The sequence below is a fragment of the Equus quagga genome, chromosome 11, assembly GCF_021613505.1.
Source record: "Equus quagga isolate Etosha38 chromosome 11, UCLA_HA_Equagga_1.0, whole genome shotgun sequence".
Classification (NCBI taxonomy): domain Eukaryota; kingdom Metazoa; phylum Chordata; class Mammalia; order Perissodactyla; family Equidae; genus Equus; species Equus quagga.
This window is the reverse complement of record NC_060277.1, coordinates 115,785,780-115,804,011: the sequence shown is the minus strand read 5'-3', so window position 1 is coordinate 115,804,011 and position 18,232 is coordinate 115,785,780. Positions and strand designations below refer to the sequence as shown.

General features: G+C 53.1%; 2 protein-coding genes across 11 annotated transcripts in view; one reads left to right on the top strand and one right to left on the bottom strand.

Annotated features, from left to right (window-relative positions):
* NARF (nuclear prelamin A recognition factor) overlaps positions 1-8,255 on the bottom strand; it is a 26,919-nt gene extending 18,664 nt beyond the window's left edge. For 3 of the 4 annotated variants that reach the window (XM_046676484.1, XM_046676486.1, XM_046676487.1), the window contains exons 1-3: positions 8,115-8,255; positions 6,852-6,932; positions 3,400-3,543 (exon numbers count right to left, since the gene is read on the bottom strand). In XM_046676484.1, coding sequence (XP_046532440.1) covers positions 3,400-3,543; positions 6,852-6,932; positions 8,115-8,141 — 252 coding nt within the window. In that variant the 5' untranslated portion in view covers positions 8,142-8,255. The remainder of the gene's footprint in view (positions 1-3,399; positions 3,544-6,851; positions 6,933-8,114) is intronic. The other variant, XM_046676485.1, reaches the window with a different exon arrangement.
* Positions 8,256-11,811: 3,556 nt separating this feature from the next.
* Positions 11,812-18,201, top strand: LOC124246589 (cytochrome b-245 chaperone 1). 7 transcript variants are annotated; one of them, XM_046674882.1, is made up of 7 exons: positions 11,812-11,932; positions 12,947-13,076; positions 13,919-13,960; positions 14,627-14,700; positions 15,380-15,476; positions 16,106-16,250; positions 16,674-18,201. In XM_046674882.1, the coding sequence occupies exons 2-7, from the start codon at positions 12,992-12,994 to the stop codon at positions 17,083-17,085; spliced, it is 855 nt and encodes a 284-aa protein (XP_046530838.1). In that variant the 5' UTR covers positions 11,812-11,932; positions 12,947-12,991; the 3' UTR covers positions 17,086-18,201. The 7 variants fall into 7 exon arrangements, with proteins under 7 accessions (XP_046530838.1, XP_046530843.1, XP_046530842.1 ...); XM_046674886.1 differs by lacking the exon at positions 11,812-11,932 and adding an exon at positions 11,964-12,260; XM_046674885.1 differs by lacking the exon at positions 11,812-11,932 and adding an exon at positions 11,964-12,392.
* Positions 18,202-18,232: the final 31 nt, after the last annotated feature.

The following is an 18,232-nucleotide window of genomic DNA, read 5'->3' as shown; positions in this document are numbered from 1 at the left end:
GTGCCCTGCCTGGGATATGCCCAGGGCCACTCCTCACTGCATTCTCACTCAAACGTCACCTGCTCTGAGCCAGAGTCAGGGCTTCCTGTCCCTCTGCCTGGTGCCCTGCCTGGGATGCCTCCAGGGCCCACTCCTCACTGCATTCTCACTCAAACGTCACCTGCTCTGAGGGAGCCAGTCAGGGCTTCCTGTCCCTCTGCCTGGTGCCCTGCCTGGGATGCCTCCAGGGCCCACTCCTCACTGCATTCTCACTCAAATGTCACCTGCTCTGAGGGAGCCAGAGTCAGGGCTTCCTGTCCCTCTGCCTGGTGCCCTGCCTGGGGTACCTCCAGGGCCCACTCCTCACTGCATTCTCACTCAAATGTCACCTGCTCTGAGGGAGCCAGTTTGTGACCAGGAGGAGACCAGCCTGAGTCCAGAGCTGGGGGTGGCAGGGCAGAGAAACAGAAACTGCTTTCTTCCTGACGACAGCCCTCTCAGTCACCCCAGAACCTCTTACTTGTAAGCTTTCAGTTTCATGAAATAACCATTTCCTTATTGTTTATGCCAGTTTAAGCTGGATGTCCATTATCTGCAGCTGAAATGCTGACTGATATGGGTATCTACCAGATATTTCTGCAAACACGTATTTAATAGTAAAACTTTATAAGCATTTTCACTGAAGTCTGAAACAAGTCTGAAACCACTGCTACTTGAGATTGATTTAAAAGGTCCTAGACAATATAATCAGAAAAAGAAATAAAAGGTATCCAGATTGGAAGAGATAAAATTTGTTATTTGCAGTCACTAAACCTAGAAAACCTAAGACTATCTAGGAAACGATTAGAATATTAAGTTTACAAAATAACCATATGCAAAACAGACATGGAAATCAATAGCTCTCCGCATACCCACAGCAGTCAACACTATAGAATGCAGTGAAATAAAATGTAATGTATGTAACAGAACAAGAATAAAATCCCAATCACATCAAAAACAAATGACAGATACAGAGAACTGAGGAATAACCCGACACAAACACTTATGGGGAAAATTACAGACCTTCAGGTCACACACAATAACTAGAGAGACAGCCCACATTCATGGATAAAAAGACTCTATAAGGGGGCTGGCCCCGTGGCTGAGTGGTTAAGTTTGTGCGCTCCACTGCGGCGGCCCAGGGTTTCGCCGGTTTGGATCCTGGGCGCGGACATGGCACCCCTCACCAGGCCATGCTGAGGCGGCGTCCCACATGCCACAACTACAAGGACCTGCAACTAAGATATACAACTATGTATGGGGAGGATTTGGGGAGATAAAGCAGGAAAAAAATAAAAGAAGACTGGCAACAGTTGTTAGCTCAGGTGCCAATCCAAAAAAAAAAAGACTCTATATGGTAAAATATAATTTCCCTCCAAGTTAACCTATAAAGTAAATACAATTCCAGTCAAAATTCCACAATTCATATAGAATAACGTAAGATTAGCCAAGAAAATTTTGAAAAAGCAGAACAAGAGAAAGATGGGCCCAACCAGGTATTAGGGCACAATACAGAACAATTTCAATCAAAATAGTGTGGTACAAGCATAGGAAGAGAAAAAACACGAAGAGAAGATAAAAGAATCAAGAAATAGAGTCACGTCTCTGGGAATCTGGTTTATGACAGAGGTGGCATTTCAGATCAATGAAGAGTGGAAGATGTTGGGATAACTGGCTTTTTCAAATGCAAAAAAATAAATTCTAACCTCACACCATACTAAAATAGAAACTGCAGAGTGTTCAAAAACAGAACTTTAAAATCATTAAAATAAAACATATAAACTGCATGTCTTACAGTAAGAAAGGCTTTCTTTTAAAAATACAAATTAAAAACTATTAAGGAAAAGACGGAGTTCTACATAGTTCCACGAAATTAAATAACTCACGTGTGACAGGCGACAGACACAAACCCTAGGAGAGAAGAGAGAGCCTGGGAGAAAATACCTGCAGGGCGTGCGGCTCGAGGCTGATGATGCTGTGCAGGGCAGCAGGAGTCCAGGCCCTGGGCAGCCTCCCGGGCCAGCTTACCCCTGGACTGCTCCATGTGACGGAATAACCCTCCAAGTTGTTAAACGCCTAAGGCCAGGGTTTTGTTACCAGCAGCTGAATGCAATTTTGAACTAATATAGACTACAAACAGGCAGCGTAAAATGTAAAATATCAATGAACACGTCAAAGAGCTTCAGTCTCACTAACAATCAGGAAAATACAAATGAGGTACTTTCTACCCATCAGATTGGAAAAATATTGTGAATTTGATTATCAAGTGTGGTCAGGATGGCTGGACACGGGTATTCTCACCCATCACTTGTGGGGGTATAAAGGGAAACAGCCACTTTGAGGGCATTCAGGCATAAACTATTGACAGTACAAAATGAGAAGTCTGCGGTAGGAAGTTGTGTTATAATTTAGCTGACTTTGTTGAATCTAGTAAAAACAGCTAAAAATATTTTGTTCCAGGAGGACAAGGGTGAGCAGGTGGTGATGGGCGTTCACAGTGTGCACAGTAATCGTGACCGACAGGTGAGGGTCTCCTGCTTCAGCTTTCATCCTGCTCCTTGCTCATGGACCGCCCAGCTACTCACACACCAGGAAGGACACACTCAGACACAATTAACGCTGACAAGAGAAAGATACATATTTCTATCTGAAGTTCTGACAGAAAAATGCTGGATGACGTACCCAGGAATGTGCCACAGGAGTGGGTGGCAAACACTGAGAAGACCGCTTGGTTCTATCCTGACACTCACGTAAACCAGCCTCTCTCAGGGACTCTGCCTTGTCCTGGCACACCACATAGTACCTAGACAGCAATGCGGGCTTCATGCAGCACCTACAAGGCTGTGGGGGTCAGAGCTCTGCCGCGCTGTGCAGAGTGGGGCTTGGGACACTGGCTGGGAAGCGGGGAGAGAGCAAGGGCAAACCGAGGTTCGCTCTTCAGCCTCATCTGCCTTCACCTTCCCTTTCTTTCCCTTTAGGAAAGCCGTTGCTGGAAGCCATGCAAGACTGAGTAGTTCTGTGAGGAGGTCTGCATGGACAAGCCGAAGGTGCCTAACCTTGCCCCAGCCTCTGAGGACGCCCCAAGGGCAGAATTGTGTCAGCTCAGCCCTGGTAACATCCCGTGACCTCGGGCAGGGGGGAGGCCTCCCCAAGCCAGGGGAGCCTAGTCAGTGGTGCCAGCCAAGCTGTGGCCCATCAGCGAGGGAGCATGACTCTGGTTCCGATGGGGAAGGGCTCTGGGCAGGGTTGACTCTGGCAGGGGACACAGTGCGCCAGGGCCAAGATGCACACCCGCTGTCCCAGCAGAGGCTACTGTGCCTCAGCTTGACCTCCACCTGCCTCCCCCAGCCACAGTGCCACCGAGCGCCCAGGCCACCATACCTTATTAAGGTTCAGAACGCGGAAGAAGTCCTTTGCATTCTGCTGGGAAACCTGGACTCCTTCCTCTGCAGTCACACAGCTGTCACACGCCAGGCAGTCGCTCAGAAATATCTTGGCATCAGCCAACTTATGGAATTCTCCTTTCTACAAAAGAAAGATGATTTGGCCTGATTCTTGAACAAAAACTTTTTTTTTTAAAGACTGGCCCTGAGCTAACATCTGTTGCCGATCTTCCTTTTTTGTCTTTCTCCCCAAAGCATCCCCGCCCCGTACACAGTTGTAGGTTCTTCTAGTTGAGCTCTGTGGGACGCTGCCTCAGCGTGGCTTGATGAGCACTGCCATGTCCGCGCCCAGGATCTGAACCAGTGAAACCCTGGGCCGCCGAAACAGAGTGCGTGAACTTAACCACTTGGCCATGGGGCCAGCCCCCAAAAACTCTTTAACATGCACTTCTTTAAGGAGTAACAGCATAAATGCTACATAGGAAACTGCAATGATCTGGGGGCCTGGCCTGGCACTCCAGGTGCTGGATGGACACAGGGTGTGAGTTTCAGTCCACGCTATCAGGTAGTCACAAAGATGACAATGCAGGGTGGAAGCAGGCCAGCACGGTCATGTGGTAGGAGGAAAACCAAATTCCCGTGTCCTGGGAACTGGCTCAGTCCTTCTCCTCCTCCCTACATCCCCTCCTCTGTTGCCTCTGGGGGCTCCTGCTCTCGCCTGCTTAGCACAACCTGGATGAGCTCCCTCAGTCCCATGGCTCCCCATGGAAGCCTACAGCTGGCCTCCCCGCAAGGCTCAAAACTGGCCTAGTTCACCACTGGTTCTGGCACTCCACGGGCAACAGGGTCCTCACACCACCCAGAACTGAGCTGTGGATGCCCAAGCCTGCGTCTCAGTAAAAGTGACTCAGCTCACGTGGATACTCAGACTACAAACCTTGGCATCCTGTCCTCTCCTGACTAGCACCTGTGCCCTACTCCCCTGCTGCAGCCACCTTCCCTCAGTGGCGGAGATCTGCCAGAACACAAGCCACACCTCCTCTGCTCAGAGGTCCCCGACAGCCTGCGGCCCTTGGCCCGTCACTCTGCCTGGCTCTCACTTCCAGCTGCACTGGCCTCTGTAGTAAATGCCTGGGCTCCCCTCTTGGCCCTCACCTACTGCAACAGCACCAGGCACCACCTGGAACTTATGTGTGGCGTCTCCTCGGAGAGAATGCCAGCTCTGAGGGTGCGATCCTTGTCTTGTTTCTCAGCACCTCCAGAAGGCCCCACATACTGACAGTGGTCAACAAATATTTGGTGGATAAACGTATGAACATTCTGAAGCCTACTGGAGCCATTTCAACAAACTGATGAAAGCTCCTGACCGGTGTGCATTTGTTTTTCTTTCATATATGATTTGGTAAGAGGTGGCTCTGGGTGGGCCTTCCTGTCCATAGCACCTCTGAACAGGAGCACATACTGTCACCTCCCTCCTCCCCACATGCCAGAGTGTCACTGTGCAGCGCTCACCCTGGGATCTCACTCCATTGCAGATGCACCTTCAGGACATGTGAATCGGGCCCAAGAATTTGCACTTCTTTTTCTTTTAAAAAAGACTGGCACCTGAGCTAACATCTGTTGCCAATCTCTTTTTGTTTGGTTTTTTCTTCTTCTCCCCAAAGCCCGCTAGTACATAATTGTATATTCTAGTTATAGGTCTTTCTGGTTGTGCTATGTGGGACGCCATGCCAGCATGGCCTGATGAGCGGTGCCACATGTGCACCCAGGATTCGAACCTGCAAAATCCTGGAAATCTCAGGCCACCAAAGTGGAGCACGTGAACTTAACCACTCGGCAATGGGCCAGCCCCCAAATCTGCCCTTCTAACAAGTTCCCAGGTGGGGCCAGAGCTGCCGCTCCAAGGGTCGGGAGCACGTGGCCTGGCACACACCTGGTGCCTAACAGATACTGTTGCGCTGCACTGAGAATGCTGCCTTCACTGCCCCTGCAGAATGCCCACATCCACTCTGTGCAGCTGCACCCAGCTGGGCTTCCTCCAGGCCTGCTGTGCACCACCTGGCCCTTTCTTCTGCAGGCTCTCACCCCTCGCGTTCCTTCCTCTTTCTCCTCCTGCTTCCTCCAGACACCCATGCTGCAAAAGCCTGCCCACCGCCCCTTCTCTCCAATCAGCCTCACTTCCCAGAGCAGCTGCCTGGCTGCCACCACCCGCCTCCCCCCAGCACTTCTCCAAGCTCTGCTTCCAGCGGAGCTCTCTCCCTCCCAAGCTCCAGACAGACACCCTGAAAAGCTCAGTGTCAACGGAGCTCAAAGTGCACTGAACCCTCTTTCCTGCTACTGCCACTCTGACTGCCCCCCCAGACGCCCCCAACACTCTCTGTCTCCCAAGTGGTTCCCTTCCATTCTCCCCCTGCTCCAGCCAGCTTAAGCCGGCTGCCTCTGTCACCTGCCCTGAAGCATATATCTGCTCTATCTCCTTGGCCAGACAGCCTCAGGGGCTCCCACCAACCCTCCCTGTGCACCCTCCACTCTCACCACCCCTCAGGGCCCACTCCAGGAGTCTCTTCCCTGACCTGCTCATCCTAACAGGATGTCCACCCACTGTGCTGGCAGGGTGCCCACTTAGGCAGTGTACACACGTTATCTTGCTGTCACCACAGCCCTGGGAGGGAAGTAACCCAACTCCCTGTGTCACTGATAAGAAACCCGGTGCTCCCAGGATTAGGTGTCCAGCCAAAACGCTGCAGCCAGAAGGCAGGCATGGGAGGCCCCAGTCGCCCTGGGTGCTGGTCTCGTCCCCTGTGGCTCGCTTGCTAAGCCCTGCAGTTGCTAGGGCGCAGAGCAGTGCCGGTACACCAGGGAACCCAATCAATGCCTGTCAGGCTAAGTGTCACATTAGGACTAAAACAAAGAGAAAACTTGCGACTTGCCAATTTCCCATTTGTAAAATCAGTACTACTGCCTGGTAAGGGAAGAAGGGACTTTAACCTCCCCCCACCACACCCTCCTCTCTGTAAAACGGGGACAACAGGAGGGCTGACTTGAAATGCTTGTTCTGAGCACGAAATGAGATCACACGTAGAAAGCACTTGCTCTAGTGCCCAGTTCAAGGTATGTACCCAATAAACAAAAACCACCACTGCTGGCTAAGGAGGATTTAAAAGTTCAGGAAGTAAGCTAGAATGGACTTTTCATTAAAAACAAACTGTAGATTTAAATATTACACCACTATTTCTAATAAATGACCAAGCTTACCCTGAAGGAAGGTTGTGTGCCTTTGACCGACTGACCTGCATGTGTCTGGCCCCTGACAGGGGCACTGCTTTAGCCTTTGCTCTCTCACTTCTTTCTCAGAGCAATGATGTGAACGGTGACGTGAGCCCGCAAAGAGGAGAAAAACAGCAACAGCCATTTACTTTGGGCTGATACAGAACTGAAAAATCTACTTGCCTCTCCATTCTCCTGGGCCGGACTCAGTACATCGACTGATGCATTCTCTTGGTCATCGGTTTTTGTTTTTTTACTACATTCCTTGAAAAGGCAAAGGAACACGTGAAAGAACAACTTTTAATCTGACTTTCTCAATTAACAAAATGTACATACTCTCCGACCAATTAACTATGTCTAGGAATCACTTCTACAGAAATATAAGCACCTGTACTTGTGGAGACACCCGCGCCCCCCATATCTGAACTGTTTGCAAGTTAAAACTAGAAGCAATGTGTCCTTCCATCAACAGGTAAATTAATGCTCTACTACCTGGACACATCTATACTGAAAACACAGTGAACCAGAATTATATGTAATGCTCTGAAAAGTTATCTTCTGTACCATGTTAAGCCAAAAAGAACAAGCGATGGAATATTTATGCTATGATCCCACTTTTGGAAAAACAAACAACCCCCCCTGTGCACGCACTACACGGTTGTTATCACAGCCTGGAAACAAGGGTGGAAGGCTATCACAGTCAGCCCGGTTACCCGCGTGGAGAGGACCTGCCCGTTGCCTTCCCACACTTCAGCACTGTTTTGTCACCACAGGTATGTAAGTTCCCGGAAAGTATAAAAACCCTCAAAAACTTTTCTGAGCATTGTATCAAGCGTTCACATGGAGAATGGTGTTTGCTGTGACAGCCCTGAGTGGTAACAGAGATAGATTACCTCTTCCGGCTTTTTTTTTTTTGCTTCAAGAATATTTTGAAAGGCTGGACAAGCGCACTGAGGAGTAGAAAGGCCAGTCCGCACCCGAGGACACCGTTAGCTCGAGGGCAGCCGGAAAGGTGACCCGGCCGCAGGAGCGCCGCACACCCGGGAGGAGCGGCTGGCGTGCGCGCCGCGGCTCGTCTCGAGTAGACCACCCCGCTGCGGCCCTCCTCCACCCATCGAGCCGCCTCTGGCGCTGGTGGACACAGGACCGAGTCCGAGAGCCCCGAGGTTTCCGGTCAGCGAAGCGGTGCCGACGGAGGGGCCCTCGAGCTGCGGACCCGGCCCACGACTGCGGTGCGCCCCCAGCGCCCGCCCACGCTCCCGACCGCGAGCTCCGGGGACCAGGCTCCGAGGGCAGGCACCACGCAACCCCGAGCCCCCGACCTCGGCCGCGACCCCTGACCCCAGCCCCGGGACCCTGACCCTGGCCCCCGGCCGGACCGAACCCCCAGCAGCCCCGATCCCGGCCAGACCGACCCCCGGCGCCGGCTGGGACGTAGGGGCTCACCTTCCGCGTGCAGTGCTCACACTTCATCTGGAGCTGGGCGGGCGGGAACCGGGACGCGCGCTGAAGGAAGCACGGGAGACGCGGTCACCGCCGCCCGCTGCCCGCCGCCCTTTGTTGTCGTCGCCCCGGCGCGGCCCCACCCCCAGCATCTCCCCTCGGCCAATGAGAGCGCCGCGAACGGGCAAGCCACACCCCTGAGCCAATAGGAGCGCGCGGAAGGCGGTGCGGCTCCACCCTGCACGGCTCTGCCTAGGCCAATGGGAGGACCGAGAAGGGGCGCGCCGGGCCCCGGAGCCAATCGGAGCGCGTGGGGGCGGAGCGTGGACCGCCTCGTCCCGACGCCGCGGAAGCCGGGCGGCTTTTCGTGGAGATCTGCCGGCCTCGCAGAGCGAGCGAGAGGGTGGTCCCGAAGGGGGCGAGCCGGGGTCGTTCCGGGGATCTCGAGCCCGTCAGCTCGGGGCCGGACACGCGTCTCCCTCCCTGTTCAGGCCGGCGGAGACAGCGCCTCTCCGGCCCGCCGCCATTGCCGTCCCGAGGCGTGTCACGTAGGCCGGGCGAGGCGGCAGTGCGCACGCGTGTGGGACCCGGGCCCACGTGGCGCGCCGAGAGCACGAGGGCGGGTGTGAAGTGGGTGTCGCGGACGTTGCCGTCCGGTCCCACCTCTTACCCGGCCCTAACACTTTACAGACAGAATAAGCGTTTCCCGAAGGAACTGATACCACGTGTAGGGTCAATTGAAACGCGAAGGCTGAGCTCTGTTAATTATAAACATTTTCTAGCATCAGAGCATGCTCATTACAGGACAATCAAAAATGGGAGACTTGCCTGGAAGAGTTGAGTGGAACTAAGAAAAGCAATTTGTGGGTGACTTTATCTTTATGGAACACCAGAAGTTCTCAGGAATCGCAGGAATAGACCCTTTGTTCTCCCTCCTAACCCCAATGACAGAGGTCAATGAAACATTTAAGGGTATTCCAGGGGCCAGAACTTCACTGTGGTCTTCAGATTTTTTTCCTTTTTTTTACTTACAGAGCTTTGGGTTCATAGAGGTTTTTACAAATGCATCAGTTCGATTCAGGAAGTCTTAACTGGCTGCCAGATTAACTCTGCATTACTCAAATCTGTGTCAGCACCTCTCAGAAAATATCTTCAATTTTCAGCATGAATAAGAGGATAATTTTAGGTTGTCATATGTATGTATTTTTTGTTAATGTGTTATAACCACTATACCATTATCATGTGAGAAAAGCAGATTACAATTAATTTCACCAAATGTGTGATACAGAACCACTGAATCTCAAGTTTGTGATTCCCTGAAGTGCAATAACCCAGTCACTGAGACATTGGTGCTTGGAGATAGAGAAAGCTTTATTCAAATTGGTCAAAACGAGGTGTGAGGATAGGTTCTCTCAAATCTGCCTTAGAAAAAGAAAGCAGGGGATTTTATAGAGCTAAGGAGCTTGGGAAGACAAGTTTCAGAGAAACAAAGGGTAAATCCATGTTTCTTTTACTCCAGCTAAGCCCTTGGGCAGTCAGACTTCTGGTTGTCAACTGCAGCTGAGGCCTGGTTATCTGGTGATGGTAACTTCCTGGAAAGCATTCTTTTTTTCCCACAAAATAAGCTCATAAATCCTTGTGACCCTTGAGTCACCCCTCAGATTCAACAAGAAAACAGCAAATTAACAAGGTTAACTTCTTTCCATTTGTGTCTGTGTTGGGAAAAAGGTCAAAAGGTAATCATGTTCTCATTGAACAGTTACAGTAACCGTCAGGTACTTGGCTTTGTAGGTACTTAGTGTCGAGGTTTCTCCAATCATCTTGTCCGGGTTTTTTAGTTTAAATCAGGATCTAAATAAGGTCCAATGTGTTTATCAGACTGTATTGCAGTTGGCCTGTGTTTCTTAAGTCTCTCTTTTTAAAAACACTTGTTTTCAAATAACTTGAGGCTCACTTAGAAGTTGATAAGATAGTACACAGAGTTCCCAATCTTACGGTTTTTGTTTTTGTTTTAATCTGTAGTTTCCATGCACATCCCTCTCTTTCTTCTTGCATATCATCATACAGAAATCAGGTTGTTTGTCTGCAGGCTTTCTGGCAGTTGCTGACAGCATCCTTGCGGAACCCTCTAGTATACCCTTGTCCTCCGAATTTTCAGTAAAGTGTAGTTACAACAGTCCAGTGGTTTGATCACAGCTTAACTTTTTTTGGAAGGACCATTTCATGGTGTTGTATAATTCCATCAGGAGGTTCTACTATCTTACTGTCCTTTTTGTGATGTTAATTAACAGCCATTGATGACATTGCCAGATCCATTCATTTTTTAGGGTATTTTAATCCTACCATTTCTTCTTCATTTATTATTAGCAGGAATACTTCTATAATGAGAAATTCCTCTCACCCACTATTTGATTACTCTGTTGTAAATTTTATAAAGAAAGGCAAGATAAATGCTTGATTTCTTCCCTTCATTAACTGGTCAAAAAGTCCAAGTTTGTTTCTCAACATCCTCCAAAAGTGAACAAAGAATTTAAAAACATATTATGAATTATGGACTTAAACCCCTGAGGATTTTCAGTTCATTTAAATTATTGTTCTTATTGATGCGCAAATCCTTTTTCTTTCTTTTTTTGGCAATGAGATTCTCTTCAGTTAGGCTCCTAAATTTTTTGACAAGACGCTAATAGTGTCTTTGCTTTTCGATACATATCCTTGTACATTTCTTGCTTCAGACCTGAAATGAAGTCTTTTCTCTAAGAAGCTTTTAGTAGTAAATGGTATTTAAAAAACAGAAAATGGGTACTAGAATTGCTCATTGCTACTGGATTGGTCATTGTTTCTAGGACTTTTCAGTGGACAGCATTGGGAAATACGTACATTTTACAGACAAAATACATTATGAATTCACACTGGTCGTTCTAATTCAAATCCAGGAATGCAGGGTTCTAATTTATTAACCTCTTTCATCTTAAACCTGTGACTCCATCCTCTCATGCTGAAATTCCTGATTCCCAGAGGCACCTACATAATATAATATACTCACTTGTATTGTCTCACATTACACACATAAAAAGTCTCAGACTAACAGCGTTAACTCTGTTATGCGTAACAAAACCACTACATTTTATATATTTCAAACCATATTTATATATTTGCACCTTTCTTAACTATAGTATCCGTACACACTTTTTTCCGTCCTTTTTTCACTCAATAAACGCTGCAGACGACTCCATAGTAATACACAGAGATATTCCTCATTCCGTTTTCATAGCTGCATAACACGCCACTGTGCGGGTATATGTATTCGACAGGGTCCACAGAAAGAGAAACCACACAGTAACTGAACAGAGTTTAACACAAAGAACTATTAAACGTAACCGGGGATCGGGGCAAGAAGGGATTGGCCAGTACGAAGTACACGGGACTACAAAGAATCTAAGAATAGGAAGAAACCAGGCGTGACCACCACTCCCAAGGCTACGACCGACCAGCCCGGGCTGACGTCTGGAACTTGGAGGGGACTAGCTACGACTCACCGGACCGCAGGGAAATCGCCCGCACCTGCACTGCCGAAACTTCCCGGGAACCCTCCCTATTTGGGAGGTGCCGCCCACCCGCCCCCGGAAGTTGGTGTTCTCCCCGCCCCCTTCCCTGCGTTCTCGCCGCCAGAGTCCAGCCCTTTGGACGATGCCCCGCCCCCGCCCCCGGAAGTCAGCCGTCCCGCCCCCGACCCCGGAAGTCGGCGGCCTCCTCCGCCTCCTGCAGCCCCGACCTCCCGCCCTGCCCGCGCTCGGGCCCGCGCCCGCCGAGTAGCGTCGTCGGTAGGCGCCCGGGGCCGTGCCGCCCTCCGGGCGGGGGGGGCGGCGGGCTGGGGGCTCCGGGCCTGAGCCCCGCCCTTCGGGAGCGTGGTGTGGAGACTTGGCCCGGGTCGTCCTGGGGCCGCGAGTTTGGCGCCCGGCCGGTGACGCGGAGGGCCAGGGCGGGCAGGGCGGCCGGAGGGGTCGGGCGAGTCCGCCGCAGGCCGGCGCCCCTCGCCCAGGCCTGTGCCCGGCGTGACCTCGCCCGCGCGGACAGCTTGGACGCGCGTGGAGACAGAGATGAGTGACGTCGGGGAGGGAGCCGGGTGACGGACCAAGTCCCAGGATTCCTGTGTGTGGTTTGAATCCACCATTTGTGTTAGAAGTCTGACTTTACAGGGCATATCTGAAAAGCTCCCAGAACGGGGTCCCTGGAGCCTGCGTTTCGGGTTTTGCGGTGCAGGGCGGGACTCTCCATGTGGAGGTCAGTCCCCTCGGTGACTGGTTCGTGCAGCGATGCTCCAGGGCCTCCTGGACCCTCCGCCGGGTGTGGCCTGCTGTCTCAGCAGCTGGCGGAGACCGCAATGCTGGCTTTCTCTGCCCGGGCCAGTACAGACTCACGCCACCATGAGACTTTCAGTTCCCTTTCTTGGCGGAGGCCAGCACAGGGAAATGAGGGCGTCCTGGTAGGTTCTGGTAGGGTGCCGGAAGCTTGAAGGCTGCTGGGGACTAACGGTCTCTGGGAGACTGAGGTTTCCAGGTAAGACAGGCGGTGAGCGAGCGCTTGTTGCCGCTCTGCGAGTCTGAGCAGGGCGGTGGCGCCGGTGCAGTCAGGCTGAGCAGGGAAGGGCCTTCCTCACAGAGGAACGGTCCCTGGGGGATTGAGTGACTGGCCCCACCACAGAGACTGCGGTCAGCACAGCCTGTGTGGGCCTCGCTGGTTGGCCAGCCCCGGCTTCCCGTCCTGATGAGGAGCTGGCTGCTTGTCTGTGGGCACCGGCTCTAGGGCTCCAGCTGTTTCTGTTTGCCCTTCCCCAGCCCCCCTGGGTCTCCTGTTGAGAGTGGTGCTGGAACGTTCCAGGGATGTACATGCAGGTGGAGACGCGCACCAGCTCCTGCCTCCATCTGAAGAGGGCTCCGGGCATCAGGTCCTGGTCCCTGCTGGTTGGTAAGGATTTCCATATTACTCCCAAAATTAAAAATCTAACTTCAAAAAAGGATGAAAATGAAACTCGAGTTTTCTTCCTTTGTTTTACTGCCCCCAAATGTAGCAACTGTTTTATTTCTTTGCATCCTCCTAGGTCTTATCCTGCTTTTACAGATGATACGAGTCTCTTTTGTGTGTGTTCACCACTTAACATCCTCTCATTAATGATCTGCTTGCTCTTCTGAGCTCCCTTTATTTCTCTTTTTACTTGCTTTCATACACCTGGTCGCAGGTGTCAGTGATTCATCTCGCAGGCCCACACAGTGGTGCAGTCCATTTTGCCTCTTCCTCAGGGAGGAGTAAGTGGGGGAAGGTCGCTGTCCACGGAGGGTCCTGCACTCTGGGCAGCTGCCCTGTGTTGGTTGGACCAGTGACGTGAGGAGAGGGGTCACTGTGCCTCCAGCAGCCTCTGTTGTTCTTCCCCGTGACCCTGCACGTGGCCTCCTTCCCGTTCCACCTCACGTGCTGTGTTGTGATTCTTTACATAGAGTCTTATCTTCATTCCACAACACGTGCTTTTGGGGTAAAATGCACGTCAGGCTTCTCTGTCTGGTTCCCCAGTCAGCTCTGGAGCCGTGTAGTCCGATGTATCCAGTGAATACTGGGAATGGCATATACCATGTTTCTGAACGAACCTCCTGGCTGTTTCCCCCATTTCTGAGCCTGATAGTATTCTCTTCTCCTGCTCCCCACCCCAGCCATCCTTGGCAGTGGGAAGGGCCTGCTTGCCCAGGGCTCCTGGGAGGAGGTGGGCCCTGAGCTGGCAGTGGCCCAGTAGGAAGGTGCCCCCTTTCTCTTTGCAGGCATCTTGTCCATTGGCCTGGCTGCTGCCTACTACAGTGGAGGTAAGGTGCATCATCTTCCCCCAGTAACCTCCTCAGCTGTTTTGAAAATAGAGAAAAGAAGGGAAACTTGTCATTTGTGACCCATCAAGGCATGGGCTTTGGGATCACTGGCGCCTCTGCCTCCTGATGGTTCGCAGCTGCCCCACCTCTGTGAGCTGGTGTATTCTTCCTCATGTGCTCATCCCTTGCAGCCTCTGTCACTTACTATATCTCGAATATTCTCTCGTGTCGTAAAATACTCTTCAGAAAGGTGCTCTGTCATGTTTGCTAAGGTTCCGTGGCAGGGGATGAGCTGCGCTTTCAGCCATTCCCTGTAAGCATTGCCACCTCTCCACCATCGCAGAGCATGCCATCATTGGCAGAGACCAGTCAGCCCCAGCTACCTGTCTTGAGTAGACACCCAGAAGGAGGGCTGCGGGCAGAGATGGCAGAGCATATCTCGTGTGGTCCTGAGTGACAGGCGAGGCCAGCAGTGCCAGAGGCAGGGAGGGGTGCCCCATGAGGGGGTTCCTTGCAGGCATGGGCAGTCAGCTGGGCCCCAGATGTCACTTTGCCCAGTGTGTGGGAAGCTGCCGTGCTGGGGAGGGGGGACCCCCCGTGGGCACGTTGGCCTCTGCCCCTCTGCTGCTATCCCTCACCCAGCTGCCTCCTGTGTTTGCTCCCCAGACAGTCTGGGCTGGAAGCTCTTCTATGTCACAGGCTGCCTGTTCGTGGCCGTGCAGAACCTAGAGGACTGGGAGGTAAGGCCACCACAGGTGAAGGTGCTCGGGTGTTCCGTTCCCAGGTTTCCCTGCAATGGGAATCACAGCAGGAAGAAGGTCCCGGGGACCTAATGCCATTGTCCTGAAACTTTAACTTAGTGGTTTCTGGTTGGCTGGACTCGACCCCCAGGACGTTGCCTGGCTGTGACCATTCCTGGGCCAAGGAGTGCTCTGAAGTTGTTTTTCTCCTAGCTCTTCGTGACTGCTTTACCCAAATTCTTGGGTAAAAGAATTGGGTAGAAGGCTGGCACCCTCCCCTGGCCCCCGCTTCGTGAGTCCTTTGAGCCACCTGGCCCAGTGCTGCTCTCCATCCTCTCACCTCCATCCCCTTGTTTGGTGACCTTGGCCTTTGTACTTACTTCGTCTTCACTCACAAAGAGGAGGGAGCGTGTGCCTTGATGCCAGGCTTTCTCTTTACAGCCTGTTTCCCCGGCCGAGAGGGCCTGGCTGCAGGGGTTTGGCTCTGGTGGAGCAGCACTTGAGGGTCCTGACTGGGGTGGGTGGGGAGGATGAGGGGCCACCCCCTTCCTGACTGTCTGCTCTGGCGAGGGTGGGGACGTAGTCAGCGAGCCTGGGCCCCTCTCTGGAGGTCTGTGTGTGGTCAGCTTGTGCACAGAGAGGCCAGCAGCTGAGTGACCACGTTCTGCTGGTTTTCCAGGAAGCTATCTTCAACAAGAGCACTGGGAAGGTCGTGCTGAAGACGTTCAGCTTGTACAAGAAGTTGCTGACTCTTTCCAGAGCAGGCCATGACCAAGGTCAGGCGTGGGGAGTGACCAGGACATGGGGCATGGTGGGCGTCAGGAGGCTGGTTACTCCAAGCTGGACAGAGGGCAGCGAGTGTCTTATGTGTGATGGTGGGGACTGGGCTTGAGGTCTGAAAATGGGCTGGATCCAGCTGGCTGCTCAGTGACCAGAGTTATGTCCCGCCTCATGGACATGCCCTGGCCCAAAGAGAATTGCTGGGCAGCCCCCACCTCAGTGACCAGCCACTAGGGACCAGGAAAGCATTTTTCAAAAGTTGGAGAAAACGAAGCAGAAAGATGGGCAGCATCGTGCTCAGCTGCATGTTAGACTGCCTGTGAGAGAATGGGCTGGTTTTTCAAGGTGGTGATGGGTCCACTGGATGTTCTTTCTTACCTAGACTGGACTTTAACCGGCAGCCACACAACCCTGCACTGTGGTCACTGACCTCTGACATCTAAGGTCAGGGTCTCGGCTGTTTTCTGGGGTCCATCCTCAGGCACAGAGTGACAGACGCTTTCTGCTTCATGGCAAGCGTGATATGGTCTTGTGCAGAGTGGCCCTGAAGTGACTGCGTCCAGCACACAGGTGGGAGGGGCAGGGTGGGCAAGGGACACTGCCACTGACCGGCCCCCGCCCACAGTGGTGGTCCTGCTGAATGACATCCGGGACGTGAATGTGGAGGAGGAAAAGGTCCGCTACTTCGGGAAGGGCTACGTGGTAGTGCTGCGGTTTGCAACAGGCTTCTCCCACCCCCTCACCCAGAGCGCTGTCATGGGCCACCGCAGGTAGGCCGAGGACAGGTGACTCGATTGGCTGCAGCAGCCTGCCTGCGCCTCTCGCCCATCAGGTGGCCCTCACAGTGGACCACCCAGCACGGCAGGGCACGGGGAAAGGACTTGGAGGATCCTGGGGGAGGAGGCGCAGGCTGGGGGGCAGGCCTGCTGCCGCCACTGTGGGAATGTTGAGGGTCCTCACAGGGACAGAGAGAGGACAGGGACTCAGGTCCCCATGTGGGGCCAGGGACGTCAGGGGACCCCACCCCTGTGGGGACATAGGGCTGGGCTGGGGTCGGGTGAGGTGGGGATCAGGACAGAAGGTGCTGGGTCCTGGTGGGGAGCCCTAAGGGTGCTGGAGGTGGGTGGTCCAGGATGAGACTAACGCAGTCTTCCTGGTTGTGGGGTGGCTGTCACCTCTACCACGGTAACCAGCCCTTCCTCCTGGTGCTGGCCCGGCCCAGTGACGTGGAAGCCATTGCCAAGCTCATCACCGCCTTCCTGGAGCTGCACCGTCTTGAGAGTCCCGTGGAGCTGTCTCAGAGCAGCGACAGTGAGGCCGATGGCCCCAAGAGCCAGAGCTGACACCCATGGAGCTCCCGGCCTTGATTCTGATGGCACCTCAGCAGGCCTGATGGGCTGCAGGCGAGTCTTCTCCTCAGTGTCTGCCTGTGTCCCTGGAAGCCCCAGGGTGGGACCCTCAGCCGTTCCTGCTGCTTGCTTCTGCCCTCTGAGCAAAACCACAGGCTGGACCTTCTCTGCAGGCTCCAAGGTGTCCAGGAAGCCATGGGCCTTGGATCTGCCTCTTGGAATCAGATGGCCCTGGCCTGGGCAGTGTGGCTTGTGAGGGTGATGGGTGGCGTGGCCCAGTCTAGACAGACCCACCCCACAGCTCACCAGCCATGTGGGGCTTGAGCCTCTGAAATGACAAGGACGCCCCAGTCGCCCAGGGTGGGCATTCCTTCACTGAGACTGAGCACTCAGTGGGGAGGGAGGTTTGCAAGCACCGGATCCCACAGGAACTCAGCTCGCAGGTTACAGCAAGGCTAGAGCAGGTGCCTGTGGGGCCAGCGGCTGGGTTAGGCTCTGATGTGGGCGTGTTGTCCCCAGGAATCCCAGCATCTCCTTCCCCACGCAGCATCCCCTCCCTGACGGATGTCCTCACTGGTCTGAAGTGAGGTACTTGCCCCCAGGCTGCCAGCACACAGGGCAGATGCCAAGGGGCCCACCTGGCTGTGTGCGCCGCAGCCACTCCTGAGGCCTCCCCAATGCACAGACCACTCTACCTAGATGGCTCGTCTTGGATCCATCTTGGATTACAGCTGGGCCCTCATGGGGAGCACGCTCTCCACTCTCTGCCCTCAGCCTGGGCAGAGGCTGCTTGGCAAGAGAAGAGCTTATTTCTTCTTGCCTCATGCAGTGCTTAAAAACCAGGATCTCTGCTTTAGAAATCTGACTCCCAGCTTCTCTGGAACCCGGGGAAGGCCTGGAGGCTGGGCCTGTTTGTGTGCTGCAGGAATGGGCTGGCTCATGGCTGCCCTTCAGCAGGGCCCTGACGGCTGCAGCCACCCCCATGGAAGCTGGGCATCAGCCAGCTAACCCGCACCTGCCCTGCTGGTTTGGTCCTGAGTGGAGATGGCTTTCTTTGAAGGCAGGTCCCTCTAAGGTGTAGCCTGTGCTCAGAGAACCTCTGAGTGGGGACCCAGGAGGCTGTGCCCCTGGGAAAGGCCTGGTATAACCAGAATGTGTCCCAGATGCAGGCGTCTGAGGCCCCCTGGGTGAGAGTAAGGACAGCATTTCTAGGGAACTTGAGAAAAATGAGATCCTCTCCTTTCTCAGCGGTGGCTACCAACCAGCCCTAGCCCTTAGTTTGGGGATGTGGTCATTTAAAAATGTCAAAGTTAGGCTTTTAAATGGTTACATCTGAAATGCTTTTTTTCTAAAATAAAAAGGCAAAACGCTATCACTGGTTTCTGGAGTGCTCATCTCGCGGG